This window comes from Ceratotherium simum, chromosome 26, assembly GCF_057802395.1.
Source record: "Ceratotherium simum simum isolate JZ-2026a chromosome 26, ASM5780239v1, whole genome shotgun sequence".
NCBI classification, from domain to species: Eukaryota; Metazoa; Chordata; class Mammalia; order Perissodactyla; family Rhinocerotidae; genus Ceratotherium; species Ceratotherium simum.
Genome location: NC_141925.1, coordinates 2,203,617 through 2,222,253, shown reverse-complemented (window position 1 = coordinate 2,222,253; position 18,637 = coordinate 2,203,617). Strand labels below are relative to the sequence as shown.

At 48.5% G+C, this 18,637-nt stretch overlaps 1 protein-coding gene across 6 annotated transcripts in view; it reads left to right on the top strand.

Annotated features, from left to right (window-relative positions):
• The window catches only part of ABCA3 (ATP binding cassette subfamily A member 3), a 49,481-nt gene that overhangs the window by 16,246 nt on the left and 14,598 nt on the right, over positions 1 to 18,637 (top strand). For all 6 annotated transcript variants that reach the window (XM_087449446.1, XM_087449449.1, XM_087449444.1 and 3 more), the window contains 12 exons: positions 877 to 993; positions 1,268 to 1,388; positions 6,093 to 6,266; positions 8,479 to 8,660; positions 10,774 to 10,917; positions 11,376 to 11,505; positions 11,694 to 11,848; positions 12,100 to 12,255; positions 12,478 to 12,688; positions 13,663 to 13,813; positions 16,801 to 16,899; positions 18,057 to 18,243. In XM_087449446.1, the coding sequence (XP_087305572.1) occupies positions 877 to 993; positions 1,268 to 1,388; positions 6,093 to 6,266; positions 8,479 to 8,660; positions 10,774 to 10,917; positions 11,376 to 11,505; positions 11,694 to 11,848; positions 12,100 to 12,255; positions 12,478 to 12,688; positions 13,663 to 13,813; positions 16,801 to 16,899; positions 18,057 to 18,243 (1,827 nt within the window). The remainder of the gene's footprint in view (positions 1 to 876; positions 994 to 1,267; positions 1,389 to 6,092; positions 6,267 to 8,478; positions 8,661 to 10,773; positions 10,918 to 11,375; positions 11,506 to 11,693; positions 11,849 to 12,099; positions 12,256 to 12,477; positions 12,689 to 13,662; positions 13,814 to 16,800; positions 16,900 to 18,056; positions 18,244 to 18,637) is intronic.

Below are 18,637 nucleotides of genomic sequence, written 5' to 3'. Positions count from 1 at the left end.
CCACTCTAGTCACCACTGGGCGCTTGTGGCTAGTGTGACCGAGGAGCTAAATTTTTAATTTTAATTAATTTCAGTTGAAATAGCCACATGTGGCCACTGGCCATCTGTATTGGACGGCACAGCTTTAGGTTCCCCTGGGACTGGCGAGGAAGGTCTGTCCCCAGCGTCTCTAAGCTCCAGTCCTTCCTGCAGGAGGTACCCCTCACAACAAAAGTCTGGACCCCTCATTTCAGAACAGCAGGAGGTGAGGCAGAGCCCCTGGCTTCTAATGCTTTCCCACAGCCACTGTTGGTCCTAGAACTGCTGTGGGGCCACATTTCGCAGCGACGGCGTTAGTGTGGTTGGTAACCTGCGGAGTCTCTACTAGGCAGTGGAGGGGCTGGGCTCTGTTCTCCTGAGTCAGAACCCCAGCGCCAGCTACCTCACCACAGGGCTTCTTGGGGGCAGTCAGGGTTACCCAGAGAAGACTGGGAAGCACAGACCAGGAGTTTGGGATTGCTCCATAGGTTCATTAGCTTGGTCAACATGGATGCGAGCCCACATCAGGCCCTGACTGAAGCACAGGGGCAGTCATAGCTGGTCCTCAGCTCCCTCCCTGGTGGACCCAGTGGAGGAGAGAGACAAAGTCTTAGCTCCAAGTGAGGAAGAGCAAGGCCACTCCCGAGTAGAGGGCAAGAGAGCACACTGGGGTGATGGGGAACAGGTGGGCTATCCTGGTGGGGGAGCAGGGAGGGCATCCTGCAGATGTGCGACACTGCACACACTCAAAGGCTCTAAGGAAAGTCGGTGTGAGGAAGGCGCCGGGGCCTAGTGTGGCAGGCGGTGGGCACTCACCTGCAGCAGGCATGTCAGAGCATGTGCCGCTCTCTCCCCCAGGAGTATATGCGCATGATGGGGCTCAGCAGCTGGCTGCACTGGAGTGCTTGGTTCCTCCTCTTCTTCCTCTTCCTCCTCATCGCTGTCTCCCTCATGACCCTGCTCTTCTGCGTCAAGGTGAGTGTGGCTTTGAGAGAGGGTATGATGTGAAGAGCATGGCTTTCAAGTTGACAGGAGAGCCAGAGGCAGCCATAGCACCACCAGGGAGATCCCAAGACTCCACCTGTACGGACTTCAGTAGAGAGGACAGTGGCCTTCTCCCTCAGTGTAGCCCTGTCTCCCGTCCTTACCAGTTTCATTTGTGGCCGGGAATGGTTAAGACTCTTCCTGGTTTTGTCTCCACCTTCCCTGCCACATCCCATGCTGACCGATGGGGTGGGACGCTGCGCAGGTGAAGAAGAACGTGGCGGTGCTCACACACAGCGACCCGTCGCTGGTGCTGGTCTTCCTGGTGTGCTTTGCCATCTCCTCCATCTCCTTCAGCTTCATGGTCAGCACTTTCTTCAGCAAAGGTGAGTCGTCCTGCCCTCCTGGGAACAGAGGACAGTGGGGTGATCCAAATCTCAGAAAACCGGGCAGTTTCTTTTGGAATGAGTAGAAATAACCCAGAGACTGTGCTTTCCTTTGGATTCCATTCTCTGGGTGTTGAAGTACGTGCTTGAATAGTTCTTTTAATGAAGCTCAATGAGTGGTTAATTCTCTTTGACTTTATGTCCAAAGATATCTTTATTTTCCCCTCACTCATGAATAATATTTTAGCTGCATATAAAATTCTCCATGGATGGATATTTCACTTGGCACTTTGATAATGTTGTCTTATTACCATCAGATACCAGTTATTGTTGGGAAGAAGTCTCCTGACAGTCTAGGTGTGATTTTTCTTTATTTATGAATGTTTTGATCTGAAGAATCATGTCTTTTTTTAGTCCTACAAAATTTCAGTTAGACTTTGATCAGATTCTGCTTTGCATTATTGCTATCATTCTCTTCAGTTAGACCTTTGTTGGAGCCTCTCAGTTTGTTCTTCATGTCTCTTAACTTCTTTCTTTTTTTTATTGTGATAAAATACACATAACATAAAATTTACCACCTCACCCATTTTAAGTGTACAGTTCGGTGGTATTAAGTATGTTTATGTTTTTGTGCAGCCATCACCACCATCCATCTCCAGAACTCTTTTCATCTTCCCAAACTGAAATTCTGTCCCCATTAAACAACTCCCCATTCCCTTCTCCCCCCAACCCTTGGAAACCATTATACTTTCTGTCTCTATAAATTTGACTACTCTAGGTACCTCATGTAAGTGGAATCATACAGTATTTGTCTTTTTGTGACTGGCTTATTTCATTTCACATAACGTTTTCAGGGTTCATCCATGTTGTAGCATATGTCAGAATTTTCTTCCTTTTTAAGGCTGAGTAATTTTCCATTGTATGTATATACCACATCTTGCTTATCCATTCATCAGTCACTGGACACTTGGGTTGCTTCCATGTTTTAACTATTGTGAATAATGCTGCTGTACAAATATCTCTTCAAGACCTTGCTTTCAATTCTTTTGGATACATACCCAGAAGTGGAATTGCTAGATCATATGGTAGTTCTATTTTTAATTTTTCGAGCAACTTCCATACTGTTTTCCGCAGTGGCTTTACCATTTTACATTCCCACCAACAGTGCACACATTTCTCCACATCCTCACCAATGCTTGTTATTTTCTGGGGGTTTTTTTTATAGTAACCATCCTGTTGGGTGTGAGGTGGTATCTCTCAGTCTCTCCTTCATGTCTCTTAACTTTTTTTTTATACGTTAAAAAATCTCTTTGTGCTGAGTTCTCTGTGAATTGAACTCTCTCTTTGGAGTTGTCTTCCAATTGCCTAATTCTCTCTTTGACTATGTGTGTTCTAGAATGTATCTCATCTTTTGAGATTTTTTTTTTCTATGACTATGTTTTATCAGCTATCTAGTTGATTCTTGTACATATCCACTTATTCTTGTTTCTTTATCCGTTTTTGTAAGAAAAAAATCCTCTTTTTTTTAATGGAAGCATTTCTTCAGTTGCTCCTGAAAATCCTTGACATTCTTATTTTGAAGTTTTTCTCTTTTCTACTTATACTCGTTCCCTTGGAGAGCTTTGAACATGTGGATAATTCCCAAATTTAGATCTCCAGCTTAGGCTTCTCTCCTGAAATTCAGACTCATACCCAACAACTTCCCTGAGATGCTTAATATGCACCTCAATCAGAGCATTGCCAAACCTAAATTCCTGATCTTATCCTCAAAACCTCATTCCCCCATCTCTATTAGTGGCACTCCATCCTTCTGATTGCTCACACTGATAACCTTGGAATCATCCTCCACTCCTCTCTTCCTCTCACATCCTGCTCCACATCCAGTTCTCAAGTCCTATCAGCAGTACTGTCAAGATACACCTGAACTCCAACCACTTCTCACCTCCACTGCCCTACCCTGGCCCAAACCGCCATCATCGCTGGCCTGGTTTATGGTGGTGGCCTCATAACTGGTCTCCCTGCTTCTGCCCTTGCCACCCTTCAGTTCTCAATGTAACCAGTAGTGTGATCCTCTGAAAATGTAAGCCAGAGCCTGTCATTCTTCTGCTCAGACCCTCTTGTGTCTGTGGGTCTCGCTCAGGAAAAGCTGAAGCCCCTGCCCAGCCCAGACCTCACTGGCTGCTGCTCTCTGCCCATTTGCTCCAGCCCTGCCACGCTCCCTTCTCATGGCTCTGGCCTCCACCTAGGTCAGAGATTCTCAAAGTGCAGTCCATGGACTCCTGGGGGTCCCCAAGGACCTTAAAGGGGCTCGCAAAATCAAAACTATGTTTGTAATAATACCAAGATGTCATTTGCCTTTTCTACCGTGTTGACATGTGCACTGATGGTACAAGAGCAAAGGTATGTAAAACCACCAGCCCTGAGCACAAAGCTAGACAGGTCCCAGATGGTACCAGGCATTGTGTTCTTCACTACCACATGCTCCAGGAAACAAACAAACAAACAAAAAAATGCAAGTCTCCCTCAAGAATGTCCTTGATGGAGCAGTAAAAATTATTAATTTTATTAAACCTTGACTCTTAAGTATACTTTTATAATATCTTCTGTGACGAAATGAGATGTCCATGTAACGTTGCATACTGAAGTATAGTGATTATCTCCAGGGAAAGCATGTGGGCAGTTGTTTGAGTTGTCAGCTAAACTAGCTACTTTGTTCATGGAACACAATTTTTGCTTGAAAGAGCAACTATCAGATTATAGCTATTCATACTTGAGTATTTGGCAGGCATTTTCTCAAAGATGAGCTGTCTTTTAAGGAAAACAACTGACAATATCTAATATCAATTACAAAATTTGAGTTTTCAAGCAAAAAATGGAGTTTTGCAAACTTGAATCTACCACTGTAAGCTTCCCAGAACTAAGTTTTTTATGAGATTAGTGATAGTATTCCCAATGTGATTTTTTTATGTTGTATGTGTCAACGTTTGGAAGATCTATATAGCTCAACAAGCAATATTTTCCAAAAGACCAATGCATCATGTTACAAAATCATGCAAGAGTAATAACCCATTCAAAGTGCAAGATAGACCAGTGGATTTTCATGTAACAGAGTAGGAAAAGTTCATTGGTTAGTTCAATTCTACATGGCACCTAAACTAATCTTTGAGAAACTGCCACTTATCGAGTGGTAGTTGAGTGGTGTAGTATCAAAAAAGGATATCCACAAAGATCAGAAAAGGCTATTCAGATGCCTCTCCCTTTTCCAACGACTTATCCATATGAAGCTGGATTTTCTTCATGTACTTCACCCAAAACAATGTAGTCATCCCTCAGTATCCATGGGGGATCGGTTCCAGGACCCTCCGAGGATGCTCAAGTTTCTAATATAAAATGGTATAGTATTTGCATAGAACCTACACCCATCCTCCTGTATACTTTAAATCATCTTTAGATTATTTATAATACCTGATACAGTGTAAATGCTATGTAAATAGTTGTTATACTGTATTGTTTAGGGAATAATGACAAGAAAAAAACGTCTGTACGTGTTCAGTACAGACACAACCATCATAGGCCTTTCAATCCGAGGTTGGTTGAATGGGTGGATGTGGAACCCACATATACGGAGAGCCGACTGTAATACAACAGAGTGAATGCAGAAGCAGATATGAGAATCCAGCTGTAACCTGTTAAATGAGACATTACAAAGGTTTGCAAAAATGTAATACAATGCCACTCTTCTCACTAGATTGTGAGAAATATAGTTGTTTTTCATAAAAATATTTATGTTGACTTGTAATGGGTTTAAATTTTCTTAGTATTAATTTCTAATACTAAGAATATACACATATATATATAAATAAATAACCCACAGAAACAAAAGTTCTTTTGATATCCTTAATAATTTTCAAGGGCATAAAGGTGTCTTGAGACCAAAGCATTTGAGGGCCACGGCATGGACTAAAACCATGCTGTTCTTCCCACACCTCCACGACCCAGTCCTCACCTTTTTCAGGTCTCTCCCACGTGTCACTTTTTCATCAAAACCTTCCTTGGCAACCTGGCAGTCACAGCCCCCGGCCCAGGGAACGTCTTGTCCCATTCTGTGCCTCGTTGCCCTGCACAGGGCTGCCCTTTCCAGCACACTCTCTTACTTAGTGTTTACTGTCAGTGTCCCCACGGGATTATAAGCTCCAGGAGGGGAGGGGGTTTGTCTGTTTTGTTTGTGGCAGTCTCCCTGGTGCCTGGAACAGGGCCTGGCACAGAGTAAGTGCTCAGCAAGTGTCAGCGAATGAATGAGTGAACCATATGGAGCAGACCAGGGGAGAAGCAGGGCTGGGGCGGGGTGGGTCGGGGCTCAGTATTGGTCACGTCGGGTGTGTGATGTCAAGGCAACGGGAGGTGAAGTCTGCAGGAGAGGGCTGGAGAAATCACTGAAGGGTCCCCGGGATGGGGAGGACACGTGCAGCCCTAGGCAGGGCCACATTCCCTAGGGCACATGACACCCCCCTCCAATCCCCCCCCCCCCACAACAAGGAAGAGGCAGCAGGCCAAGCCTGGAGTCCTCCAGCACTGGGGCTTGTGTCCCTGTGTCAACGGCTGATGCCTTTGTACCGTGGGTGGAGCACGGACTCCCTCTGAACACGTTCATGCAAATGTTCTTGCATGTTCTTAGCGCACTTGTCTTCCTCTCTCCACCTATAGCCAACATGGCAGCAGCCATAGGGGGCTTCCTCTACTTCTTCACATACATCCCATATTTCTTCGTTGCTCCTCGATACAACTGGATGACTCTTAGCCAGAAGCTTTTCTCCTGTCTCCTGTCCAATGTTGCCATGGCAATGGGAGCCCAGCTCATAGGAAAATTTGAAGCGAAAGGTGAGTGTTTTCCTTTTCACAAGCTGCCCTTGCTGATTCAGTTACACTGAGAGAGTCTAAGTAGAGGTGCCTCCTGCACTCAGACGCCAGCTCCGATAACAAACAGGCACACCAGGACAGCTAAAGGAGTAATGTGTTTGGAAGACACGTCCCTGGTGATGGGGAAGCTCACACACAGGGCAGACTGGCAGGCGTGACAGGAGCCATAAAGGAGGTGGGTCACAGACAGCGTGGTTCACAGGACAGAGGGTAAAAGTGTCCAGTGCGGCATCGGCCACCACTTGCCAGAGTAGTCCTGGCTTTGAGTTCCCCTCGAGGCCCTGCCTGGAACCAGCCGTTACTGCAGGAAACCCCTGGATGTGAGGATCTACATCTGCCAATGGTGGGATTCAACTCGATGACCTCTGAGTCTCTTCCTGCCTCTTGAGGCATTCAGAATTATGACACCAGAGGCCTCAAAGTCTACGGGTTTTGATCAACTCCTAGCTCTTAGTAAAGTGGTAGAATTAGCATCTTCCCCTCCTCTTGCTCCCCAGTACCTCCTGCAATAATTGGCGATGAGGGCAGGGATGCCTGAGAGAGAAACAAGTGATAGACCAGATCATTATTTTCTTGACTTTTGTGAAATTTCCTGATTTTTAAAATATCACAGAGGTCAAATAAACACTGCTTTGGGCTAGCTTTGGCCTGTGGGCTCCCATTTTGCAAACCTGTGGTAGATGCTCAGATTTCAATGGATGGAGTCAAGCCTACTCCTCTAAAGGGATGAGAGGGGGGCCAGCCCGGTGGCGTAGTGGTTGAGTTCACACGCTCCCGCCCGGAGTTCGCAGGTTTGGATCCCGGGCGTGGACCTACGCACTGCTCATCAAGCCGTGCAGTGGTGGCGTCCCACATACAAAATAGAGGAGGAGAGGCAGAGATGTTAGCTCAGGGCCAATCTTCCTTACCAAATAAATAAATAAAGAGATGAGAGGACACTTAACCCCTCACCCCCTGGGAAGTCTCCGGAAATGGAGAACTCACCTCCTAGGAGAAGGCCCCATTTGTTTCCCAATCACTCAAACCCTTCTCAGGGAAGGGCCTTGAGAGGCAAATGAACTCAGACCCAGCCCTGCCTCTCTCCCGCTTGCTTTGGGTTTAAGAGGAGGCACGAGGGGTGAGGAAGAGTTTCTGCATGGCTGGTGTTTTGCTGGCATCCGTCTCCCTGGAGCTTCTGCCTGTTGTTCTGGCTCTACTGGCAGGAGTAAAGTACAATCTGTCTTCTAAATGACTGACCTGTGTGCATTTTAAGACCATTTCGGCTCTGCTCCATCCAGATGTACCTTTTTTCAGGCTGAGTGCTCTCATTTCTTCCAGCCATGCAATTCCTCGCTGTTGTAGCTTCCTAGTTGTGGGTTATGGAAGAAGGCACAGGAACCTTCAGTGTGGCTTTATCTTTAATTAGAATTTTTTTCTTCAATTGGCAATCTAACGCTTTGCCTTTTAAATATATATGTTTCCGTGTTTAGTAGCATGTGATAAAATGTAGACTTTTTAAATGCACAGTCCCTTCCAGGGTTCAAATACTTTTTAAAAAGCCACTTATAAAGAGGAATCTACTATATGGCACCTGTTGTTTTTCAAAGTTCTATACCAAATTTTCTCAAAACAAATTTCTAGTTGTTTGAAAGTGAACATTGACCAAGGCCAGAGAGCAGCCGTTTCCATTGGGACCCTCGAGCCAACAGAGGGTGGTCCAGCCACACGGAATCCCCAAGCATCGTTTGGATGTGATATTGCAAACCAGAGAGAAGACAAAATGCTATGAGCACCACTAAACAGAGCTTTCGATGTGTCTGAAGTATTTCTGTGTTTTAAAAAGACTTATATGAAATGCACACTGTTCCAGTGTTGGCCTTGCCCCAAATCATATCTGTGTAGATGTGTATGTTCATATGTGTGTTCGTACATGTATATGTATACGTGTGTCGTGTATATGGATGTGCATATATGTCATAAATCAAACGTGAGCCCATCTAGTCAGTTAATGAGCTTTTGCTGGTTCTCTAACCTACCAATTTTGTAACTTACTGTTGTCTTAAAGCCTGAAAGTCAGCAGATTTGCTCTACAACCAGGAGGGGAGGAGTCATGACGACCTTGCAGTGACATGCACACGTGTGCCGTCAGGGGCTACGGGCCCGTTTCAGGCCCATTTCCTGGTGTGTCTTTCAGGCACGGGCATCCAGTGGCGAGACCTCCTGAGTCCTGTCAACGTGGACGACGACTTCTCCTTTGGCCAAGTGCTGAGCATGCTGCTGCTGGACTCCGTCCTCTATGGCCTGGTGACCTGGTACGTGGAGGCCGTCCTCCCAGGGCAGTTCGGCGTGCCCCAGCCCTGGTACTTCTTCATCATGGTGAGTTCTGACACCTCTGCTCTTCACGCTGGCCACCTCTGTCGGGTGGAGGTGTCCCCAGCACTCACCCTGGGCCCCCTCTAGTCCCTGACACATGACGCCTAGTCGGGCCTGGGTAGAGGGCTTGCCCTGTGCCCAGGCAATGAGCGGTATGTCCTAGAGGCCCTGAGACCCTCCACCACCCAAGATGATCCCTGCACTCCAGGGTCTTGGAGAAGGAGCTCGCGCTGGGCCCACGGTCCACAGGACCGGCGCACCCACACCCCCTACCTTGTTTCTCGAAAAAATACTGGGTTTTCTGCTTACAAAGTAGTACAGCTTCTTGTAAGAGTGATTGCATTGCTGGAATTTACAGCACAATCCCTCCACCCAGAGGTGAACACTGCTGACACTTTAGTGTGTAGTTCTTCAGATCTTTTCTGTGCATATACTATCGTGTAGCATACACGTATGTTATATGACATTTATACATTTGTTTTTAGAAAAAGAGGACCGTAGTTTTAAAATGCTTGAAACTTGGTTTGTTTTTTTTTACCTAACAGTACATCTTAGATATCCTAAGTACATATATGTGTGGATCTGTTTATAAAATAAACTTTTGGACTTTTATCTATACATATTTATAAATTTTGTTTTATTTATAACTATCTTTATATTTAAATTTATACATTTTTATGAATCAACTTCAGTATTTAATGAGTGCACAGTATTCCAAGAATGTGCCACCATATATTTAACTAATTGCCTATTGATGGTTAGTTAGGTGCCACTCTATTGTTCATTCTTTGATTCACAACTATTTATCAAGCGTCCACTATGTATTTCATCAAATCTAAAATGCTACTCATTTTTACAGGCACCATTACTTTATCACCAAGAGAGAAAAATACAGTTAAACTATGGCATTCCATGATTTGTAAGACACATTCTGATTTCAGAGTTTAAAACGTGAGAAATGTGTCCCCTAAAACCAATGGAATATGATGAGCCAGCACTATTCCAGGCACTGGGAACACACCAGGAATACAGCTGTGGGTTAAACAGATTCACCCCACAGGGCATACATCTGGGGGCAGTTCTTCCAAGGCCCTGTTCTCACCTTTCCCATGACCCTGCCCACACCACTGCCTTACTGTGCCGTAAGCCACCCTTGAGCACAGGGAGCGTGTGTGGTTTGTGATTGTATTCTCACCCCTCACACAGCCTGTTGCTGTGATGGCTAGACAGAGGGTGGAGGATCGTCCTCTAGACAGAGAGTGGAGGGTTTTCCTCTAGACAGAGGGCATGGGGTTGTCCTCTAGATAGGGGTGGAGGGTCATCCTCTAGACAGAGGGTGGGGGGTCATTATCCAGACAGGGTGGAGGGTCGTCCTCTAGACAGAGGGTGGAGGGTTGTCCTCTAGACAGAGAGTGGGAGTCGTTGTCTAGACAGAGGGTAGAGAGTCATCCTCTAGACAGAGGGCTGGGGGTTATCCTCTAGACAGAGGGTGGAATGTCGTCCTCTAGACAGAGGGCTGGGAGTTGTCCTCTAGACAGAGGGTAGAGGGTCGTCCTCTAGACAGAGAGCTGGGAGTTGTCCTCTAGACAGAGGGTGGAGGGTCATCCTCTAGACAGAGGGTGGATAGGGAGGGGCCTCCTCATAGCAGAGGGAGGCCCGGCCCTTTTGCTTCTCTTGCTTATTTCATGAGCTCCTGTATAGCTAAGTAAGGATGCAGTCAGGGCATGGAGACACAGCCTCCTTTGTTTTTGCCCTGATGTCGACGGAATGTTCAGTAACCTGTCTGTATATGCAGTGTCATTGTTTACTTTTCCTCTGTGTCGTATCTGAGTTGATAGGCACAATAAGCCTGTGAGTTACCGTTATGGCCATATGGTAGATTGGGAAACTTAGCTGAGAGCTTCCCCAGAATACATGAGTGAGGAGCCGTGCTGGATCTTGACCCCACCCTGGGACTTGAAGTGGCGTCTTCTCTGCAGCAGCGTGCCCTGCGGGGGAAGACTGAGGGCTGGGTGCTGCGGGTATCTAACATGTTGGTTAGTTGTTTCTTGGTTTGTCACAAACAAAATTAACTGACATGAATTGGCCATTGAAACCCACCTGGTTTCCGTCCTAGCCCTCGTACTGGTGTGGGCGCCCGAGGACGGTGTTAGGGAAAGAGGAAGAAGACGACGACCCTGAAAAAGTGCTCAGAACTGAGTACTTTGAGGCCGAGCCGGAGGACCTGGTGGCTGGGATCAAGATCAAGCATGTGTCCAAGGTGCCACGCCCTATGGGGACTGCGGGGGATCGGGGATGCCCGTGGCTGCTCTCTGACCGGCTTTCCCAGGCTGTGTGTCCCCAGGGCCCAGTTCTGGGTCGAGTCAGTAACACATGCCACCCAGACTTAACCTCTTACCAGCCTTGTAGTGAACGCTTGCTGTGCTCACTGCACCGCAATGCCTTGGCCTCACAGGCCTTTTGGTTCTGCCAAGACACCGATGGTGTTGGAGACTGGTCAGGGGTGGGGGAGGCCAGAGAGTAGTAGCAAGCAGCGCGGCCTCCAATCAGTGCTCTGCCCCAAACTTCTTGCCTCTCTGTGTGATGATTGGTAACACTGGGCGTAGTCTCCTTCCAAGACCCTCAGGTCAGTATTCCAGAGGGAGTCGCAGGGGCCTGTCCAAGTGAAGCCTCTGAAGGGTCGCAGAAGTCCAGGGCGGCCCTCTGCCTTTCCTGCAGGTGTTCAGAGTGGGGAACAAGGGCAAGGCAGCCGTCAAAGACCTGAACCTGAACCTGTACGAGGGGCAGATCACTGTCCTACTGGGCCACAACGGCGCAGGGAAGACCACCACCCTCTCCATGCTCACAGGTGAGTGGCCACGGCCTCTGTCTCCACCATGGCTGGGAGCGGGGGTTACTGGCCAACTCACTCACAGGCAGACTGCTCCATAAAGCTAAGCGAAACCCCAGGAGCGAGGCCAAGTTTTCCCACCTCATGCTGACTGGCAGGATGTTCGTGCTGGACTTAAGCCCCTGGGGTGTTCTGCTCCGCCCTAGGCCTCTTCCCCCCGACCAGTGGACGGGCGTATATCAGTGGGTACGAAATTTCGCAAGACATGGTTCAAATCCGGAAGAGCTTGGGCCTGTGCCCTCAACACGACGTCTTGTTCGACAACCTGACTGTCGCAGAACACCTGTACTTCTATGCTCAGGTGAGCTGGTGGGTGACAGGATTCGTAGGTGGTTGTGGTTTTTCAGTCGCCTTGGGTTCCTGAGGCAGCCAGGTGAGCCCTTAACCTCCCAGCAAACCAAAACCTGCTCCGAGGAGCTGCAGATCTGGAGTAAGGGAGGGAAGTCAGGATGCCAAGTCCAGCACACAAAGGGAGGGAGACAACGCCAAGGCCAAGTGGCCAGCCGCCCATCAGAAGCCCCTGCCGGATCTCTCTGTCCCCTGCTGTTTCAGCTGAAAGGCTTGTCACGCCAGAAGTGCCCTGAAGAAGTCAAAAGGATGCTGCACATCCTCAGTCTGGAGGACAAGCGGGACTCACGGTGCAGGTTCCTGAGTGGGGGCATGAAGCGCAAGCTCTCCATCGGCATTGCCCTCATAGCGGGCTCCAAGGTATGGGACAGCGAGGCCCAGCCTCCTGAAGAACACAGGTCAGGGCCCCCACACACGGTGGACAGACACTCGGGGCAGCAAGGTGCGGTTGGATGTGCAGTCTGGCCTGGGCGGTACTGCTGCATCTCCAGAGAACTCGAGCCGCACAGGGCCTACAGCACAGCCAGCCTGGGCCTGGGATGGGGCTCTGCCATCGTCATGAGGCTTTCCTCTGCTCTCCAGGTGCTGATGCTGGACGAGCCCACCTCAGGCATGGACGCCATCTCCAGGAGGGCCATCTGGGACCTTCTTCAGCAGCAGAAAAGTGACCGCACCATCCTGCTGACCACCCACTTCATGGACGAGGCCGACCTGCTGGGGGACCGCATCGCCATCATGGCCAAGGGGGAGCTGCAGTGCTGCGGGTCATCACTGTTTCTCAAACAGAAATATGGTGAGCAGCTGACAGCAGGAAGCAGGGCAGGCAGCCCAACCTCCGTTCCATCACAGGGTCAGCGTCACTGGCCCAGTGTGCTGAAAAGAGTGCCTGCTGTACCTTTCACGAAGGGCCCCTGAGGTCAGGCAGGGAGAGGCCTTCTCTAGACTTCCTGTTCTGTTGCCTCTGGACGGAGACCCGAGGCCTCAGGCAGAGGGGCTCGTGAGAATGAGAAGGGAAGGGAACGGAGCAGATAGTCTTGATTTGGTTAGGATGATGTTCAGCCTGAGCAATGGAATAGCGGTTGAGCCCCAGGGCCACCAAGAGCAGCGGTACCCTTGGAGAGGCCAAGCACGCTCGCCAGCATTGTGGCTCTCAGACAAATGAGTGGCTCGCCAGGAGGTCCAGGGCTGGTGGGTGGCATGTGGAATTAGCCCCCTCTTTGCTGTGTGAGCTTGGCTTCCCTTCTCGAGGTCAGCTCATGGTCCACTGTGGTGCTGGCATGGCAGGTCCCATCCATGTTCTGCCAGCGAGAAGGAGTGAAGACAGGAGACAAGTGCCTCTCCCCTTAGACACCCCAGGGATTGCACACCTTGCTTCTGTGGCTTCTCCTGACCAGCACACAGCCCCATCGAGCAGATGGTGACCCGATATGGTTACCATCAGGCTAAGGGGAGGTTGGGGAGGACGACCTTCATCCTGGGGTTCCATTACCAGGAAAGTGGGGAGTAAAGTCTTGGGGACAGTTTCTACCACATCCTCGGAGACTAGAAGTCCAAAGTCAGGCTCAAGTTTCACCTCTTTATTGTGCTCAGTGCCCCTTCCCTGGTAGGATGTGGAAAGTGAGACCCGCAGGACAGCTCTGAGGCGCTCTGAGATGCATTCATGGTTCAGGTGCCCTGGCTCTCCAGCCCTTTTCCCATGAGCTCAAGGGCCCAGGTGAGCCAGGAGAAGTAGGAGGCAGCCTCACGTGGGGCTCCATGGTGTTCCAGGCGCAGGCTACCACATGACACTGGTGAAGGAGCCTCACTGCAACCCCGAGGGCATCTCCCGGCTGGTCCACCACCACGTCCCCAACGCCACCCTGGAGAGCAGCGCTGGAGCAGAGCTGTCATTCATTCTTCCCAAGGAGAGCACGCACAGGTATGCATCCCAGGGAGAGCACACAGGTACATATCCCAGAGAAAGCATGCACAGGTATGTGTCCCGGAGAGCACACAGGTACGCATCCCAGAGAGAACACACACAGGTACATGTCTGATAGAGAGCACACACAGGTATGTGTCCCTGAGGGAGCACACACAGGTGCGCATCCCAGAGGGAGCACACAAGTATGCACATGTACGTGTCCTAGAGGGGACACACACAGGTACACGTCCCAGAGAGAGCACACACAGGTGCATGTCCCAGAGGGAGCAGACAAGTATGCATCCCAGAGAGAGCACACAGAGGTACGCATCCCAGAGGGAGCACACACAGGTGCGTGTCCCAGTGGAAGCACCCAGGTATGCATCCCAGAGAGAGCACACACAGGTTCACGTCCCAGAGAGAGCACACACAGGTGCACGTCCCACTGGGAGCACACAAGTACATTTCCCAGAGAGAGCACACACAGGTGCGTGTCCCAGAGGGAGCACACAGGTGTGCGTCCCAGAGAGAGCACACACAGGTACGCGTCCCAGAGGGAGCACACAGGTATGCGTCCCAGAGACAACATACGCAGGTATGGGTCCCAGAGGGAGCGCACAGGTATGCATCCCAGAGAGAGCATGCACAGGTACTCATCCCACAGGGAACAAACCCACATACAGATCAGAGAAGGGGGCTCAGTGGGCCTTCGGGGCTCCATGCCTAGAGTCACCCGCTCTGCACCTGTCAGGCTTGGCCAGTGGGCATCTCTCAGCTCCTGGGCCTGTGACCATCAGTGCATAGTGGATCTGCTTGCTGGGTCCAGGTTGCCAGGCCTCCCTGTGCAGTGGGGCTGGGAGAAACCTAACTTGTGCCTGAGCAGAAAAGAGTCTGACTCATCAAATGGGTGCTCAGTGCATTGGTGCCATTCACACGTGGCATGTGGCTCACTCCTAACTCAGCGTTAAACGTATGCAGCAGCCCACTCAGAATTATTTGTGGAATTGTGAATTTGTGTATCTCGTTGATCTCAGAATTTGAGTCATGGACATGTGTCTCATAAACAGAGCAGACTACCAGTAGGGAGATAAAAACCAAGCTCTTGATTCACATTCAGAAACTTTGGGATGTAAATCTTAAAAGTACATTTAATCTTGCTGCAAGCCCGATTGAGTAATGTGGTTTCAGTAACCTCATAGTGTTCCCTGACCCAGATATACCATAGTTTATTTAACATATAGTTTGTTAGCATATGCTCATGTTTTTCCCCCCAAAATATGCTAATGAACATCCTTCTAGAAAACTCTTTGTCCAGATGTCCAGTGTCCCCTTAGGATAGATTCCCAAGAATGGGATAAATATTACCAGATTCCCTTCTAGAAAGGAGGTGCATTGGACTTCCCCATCAGCAGAACTCTCAGGAGAGTATCCATTTACTCCATGGTTGCCAATTTTGAGTAAATTTTTTTTTTAATATTTGTGTATCTATCTAATGGATTAGAATGGCACACACTTGCTTAATTGCATTTTGTGTTTCTTCCATCCTGCTGGCGGGAGGTTAACATTCCCACTGCTTACTGGCCTTGAAGCATTGCTTCCTTTGGATACTGTGTTCATGTCTCTTGCTCATTTATTAGTCAGAGTGTTTTATATATTAACATCAACCATTTTTGTTGCAACTTTTTCCAATTTGTTGTTGCCTAATTTTGTGGGATGTTTTTTCCATGCAGATATTTTACATTTAATGGGTCATATCTTTTCCTTTGTGATTCCTTCTTAGAAAGTGCTTCCCTACCCTGCGATAGAATGAGTATTCACCATTTCTTTTTGTTTGCTTTGTGATGTCATGTAGATGTATACTCTCAAAGAATGCCTAACAGGCCAAAATACTCACAGGATGCTACGTGGGAAAAAAAAAGCAGGGAACAAAACCCAGCTTTTTTTTAATTGAGGTCACATTGGTTTATAACATATAAATTTCAGGTGTACATCATTATATTTTGACTTCTGTGTAGACTGCATCATGTTCACCACCAATAGTCTAGTTTCCATCCGTCACCACACACACAAGTACCCCGTCACCCCTTTTGCCCTCCCCACCACCATCTTCCCTTCTGGTAACCACCAATCTGTTCTCTGTATCTATGTGTTTGTTTATCTTCCACATATGAGTGAAATCATACGGTATTTGTCTTTCTCTTTTTGACTTATTTTGCTTAGCATAATACTCTCAAGGTCCGTCCATGTTGTCACAGATGGCAAGATTTCGTGTGTTTTTATGGCTGAGTAGTATTTCATTATATATATATATATATATATATATATATATATATATATATATATATATATATATACACCACATCATTATGCATTCATCCGTTGATGGGCACTTGGATTACTTCTACATCATGGCTATTGTGAATAATGCTGTAGTGAATATAGGGATGTGGATATCTTGTCAAATTAGTGTTTTCCTGTTCTTTGGATAAATACCCAGAAGTGGAATAGCTGGATCATATGGTAGTTCTATTTTTAATTTTTTGAGGAACCTCCATACTGTTTTCCATAGTGGCTGCACCAAACCAAATAACTTGACCAAAAAATGGGCAGAGGATCTGAACAGACATTTTTTCCAAAGAAGACATACGGATGGCCAATAGGCACATGAAAAGATGTTCAACATCACTAATTATTAGGGAAATGCAAATCAAAACTACAATGAGATATCACTTCATGCTGTTCAGAATGCTATTATTAAAAAGATAAGAAATAACAAATGTTGGAGAGGATGTGGAGAAAAGGGACCCCACATACACTGCTGGTGGGAATGTAAATTGGTGCAGCCACTATGGAAAACCTTGTTTTTATTTTTTTTGAAATGGCATTTCGAGGAGCTAACCTTCCTCTGCCCCTCCCCCACTATACACGGAGGTGATTATTTAGGAACAAATTATCTAGAAAGTAACTGAGAAGTGACTCATCATTCTGGGTCTTTTTTTCAGGTTTGAAAGTCTTTTTGCTAAACTGGAAAAGAAGCAGAAGGAGCTGGGCATCGCGAGCTTTGGGGCCTCTGTCACTACCATGGAGGAGGTCTTCCTTCGGTCAGTAAACGTGTTTCTGTCAGTCTAGGACTTGGCCATGTGGATGATTTTTTTAAAGTGTAATGATAAAGCAGTCCCCTTGATTATCACCTCGAACAGCCATCTAAGGGTGGACACACAGCCTGGCTTGGGAGAGGGCAGTGGGTCGGCTATCAGAGCGCCCAGTTCAAATCAGGACTCCTAGTGCCACTTGCACAAACTCAGCGAGGTGCTTGACACGCACAGCAGTTCAGAAAGCAGACAGCAGCTGTGCTCAGGTCACCGGAAACTTCAGCTCCCTGTTGGGAATGTGTGCGTGCTTCCCCTGGGGTCTCACGCATCATACTGTGCCACAGCAGCAACAGGCTTGCTGAGCTCCTCTCAGGTTTAGCTAATAATCCCGCAGTGTGCCTCTGGCTATAATGAAGATGTGGCTATGCTGTGAAATGTAGCATTCAGACCCTCAGAACTGCAGGGTGAGCTCGAGACAATGATCGCATTTATCAAACATTACTTGAAGGCTTATTTGGCAGATATGGTGCTAAGAACTAGAAACACAAAAATAAATGTGAGATAGATATTTTCCCTTAAGGATCCTGCGGCCTAGAGGAGGCAGCAGAACCAGGGAATGTAGATACGGTGCGGCATGAGTCAGGTGGCTCCCAGGCTGCAGTGCGGCCCCAGCACGGCCCAGGACCTGTCCACCCTCCACAAACTCATCCCAGTCATGCCCATTGTGGGGTTGTCCCTCCTGGGCTCAGCTTGGCAATTAGTACCCCAACCCACGGCTTCCTGCACTGGCTGTGAGGAGTCCTCCTGGTGCTGCCATCATGCCCCAAGCCCTCTTCTACCCCCCTGGAAAGCCCTGGTTACAAATGCTGACTTTGGTCAGTCTCCCCCTGTGACCGGGGGTTCTCATGGGCAGTGGCCCTGTCTGGTTGTCTCTCTCTCCTGGACTTGGCTCAGCTGCAATAGCTGATGTTCCAGAGGTATTTATTGATGAATGAATGAAGGAAGGAAGGAAGGAAGGAACCAGCTGATGAAGCCGATGGCATCCGACTGTAGTGCCTCTGACAGTTGCTCTCTTCCCACCTCTACCACCCTTCTCCGTGGAAGGATAGCTGAGCTCCCTCCCTGAGGAGCTGAGTTAGGACCAGGCCTCGTATGTCTTGGCACAGGGTTGGTAAGCTGGTAGACACCAGCATGGACATCCAGGCCATCCAGCTCCCTGCCCTGCAGTACCAGCACGAGAGGCGGGCGAGCGACTGGGCAGTGGACAGCCACCTGTGCGGGACGATGGACCCGACTGATGGCATTGGCACCCTCATTGAGGAGGAGTGCGCCACCATCAAGCTCAACACCGGGGTGAGCACTTGGGGCCAGCCTGCCAGCATGGGAGGATTGGGAGACCCCTGAACTCCGCATGTTAGGGTCCACAAGGGCTTCGGGAGGGTCAGTGCCCCGGGAAAAGGGCAGATTACAGCTCCTGCTCCCATGGGTTGGCAGGGAGAAGGAAAACCCAGAGCATTTTAATTGACCAATTGTAATTTCTTAATGTTCTAATTTGGCCACTTACGAATAAGAGCAAATGTTTGCTTATGATGCTATCAGTGCTCTGTGTACCAGGAGCTTGCTGTGTGCCTGGCACTTGACGAGGTAGAGAGCAGCACTGGTCCCATTTTACAGACAGGAACCTGAGTCCTGGGCCAAGGTCAAATGGCCAGTGCACGGTGGGGTCTGGTCCCTGTCAGCCTGACCC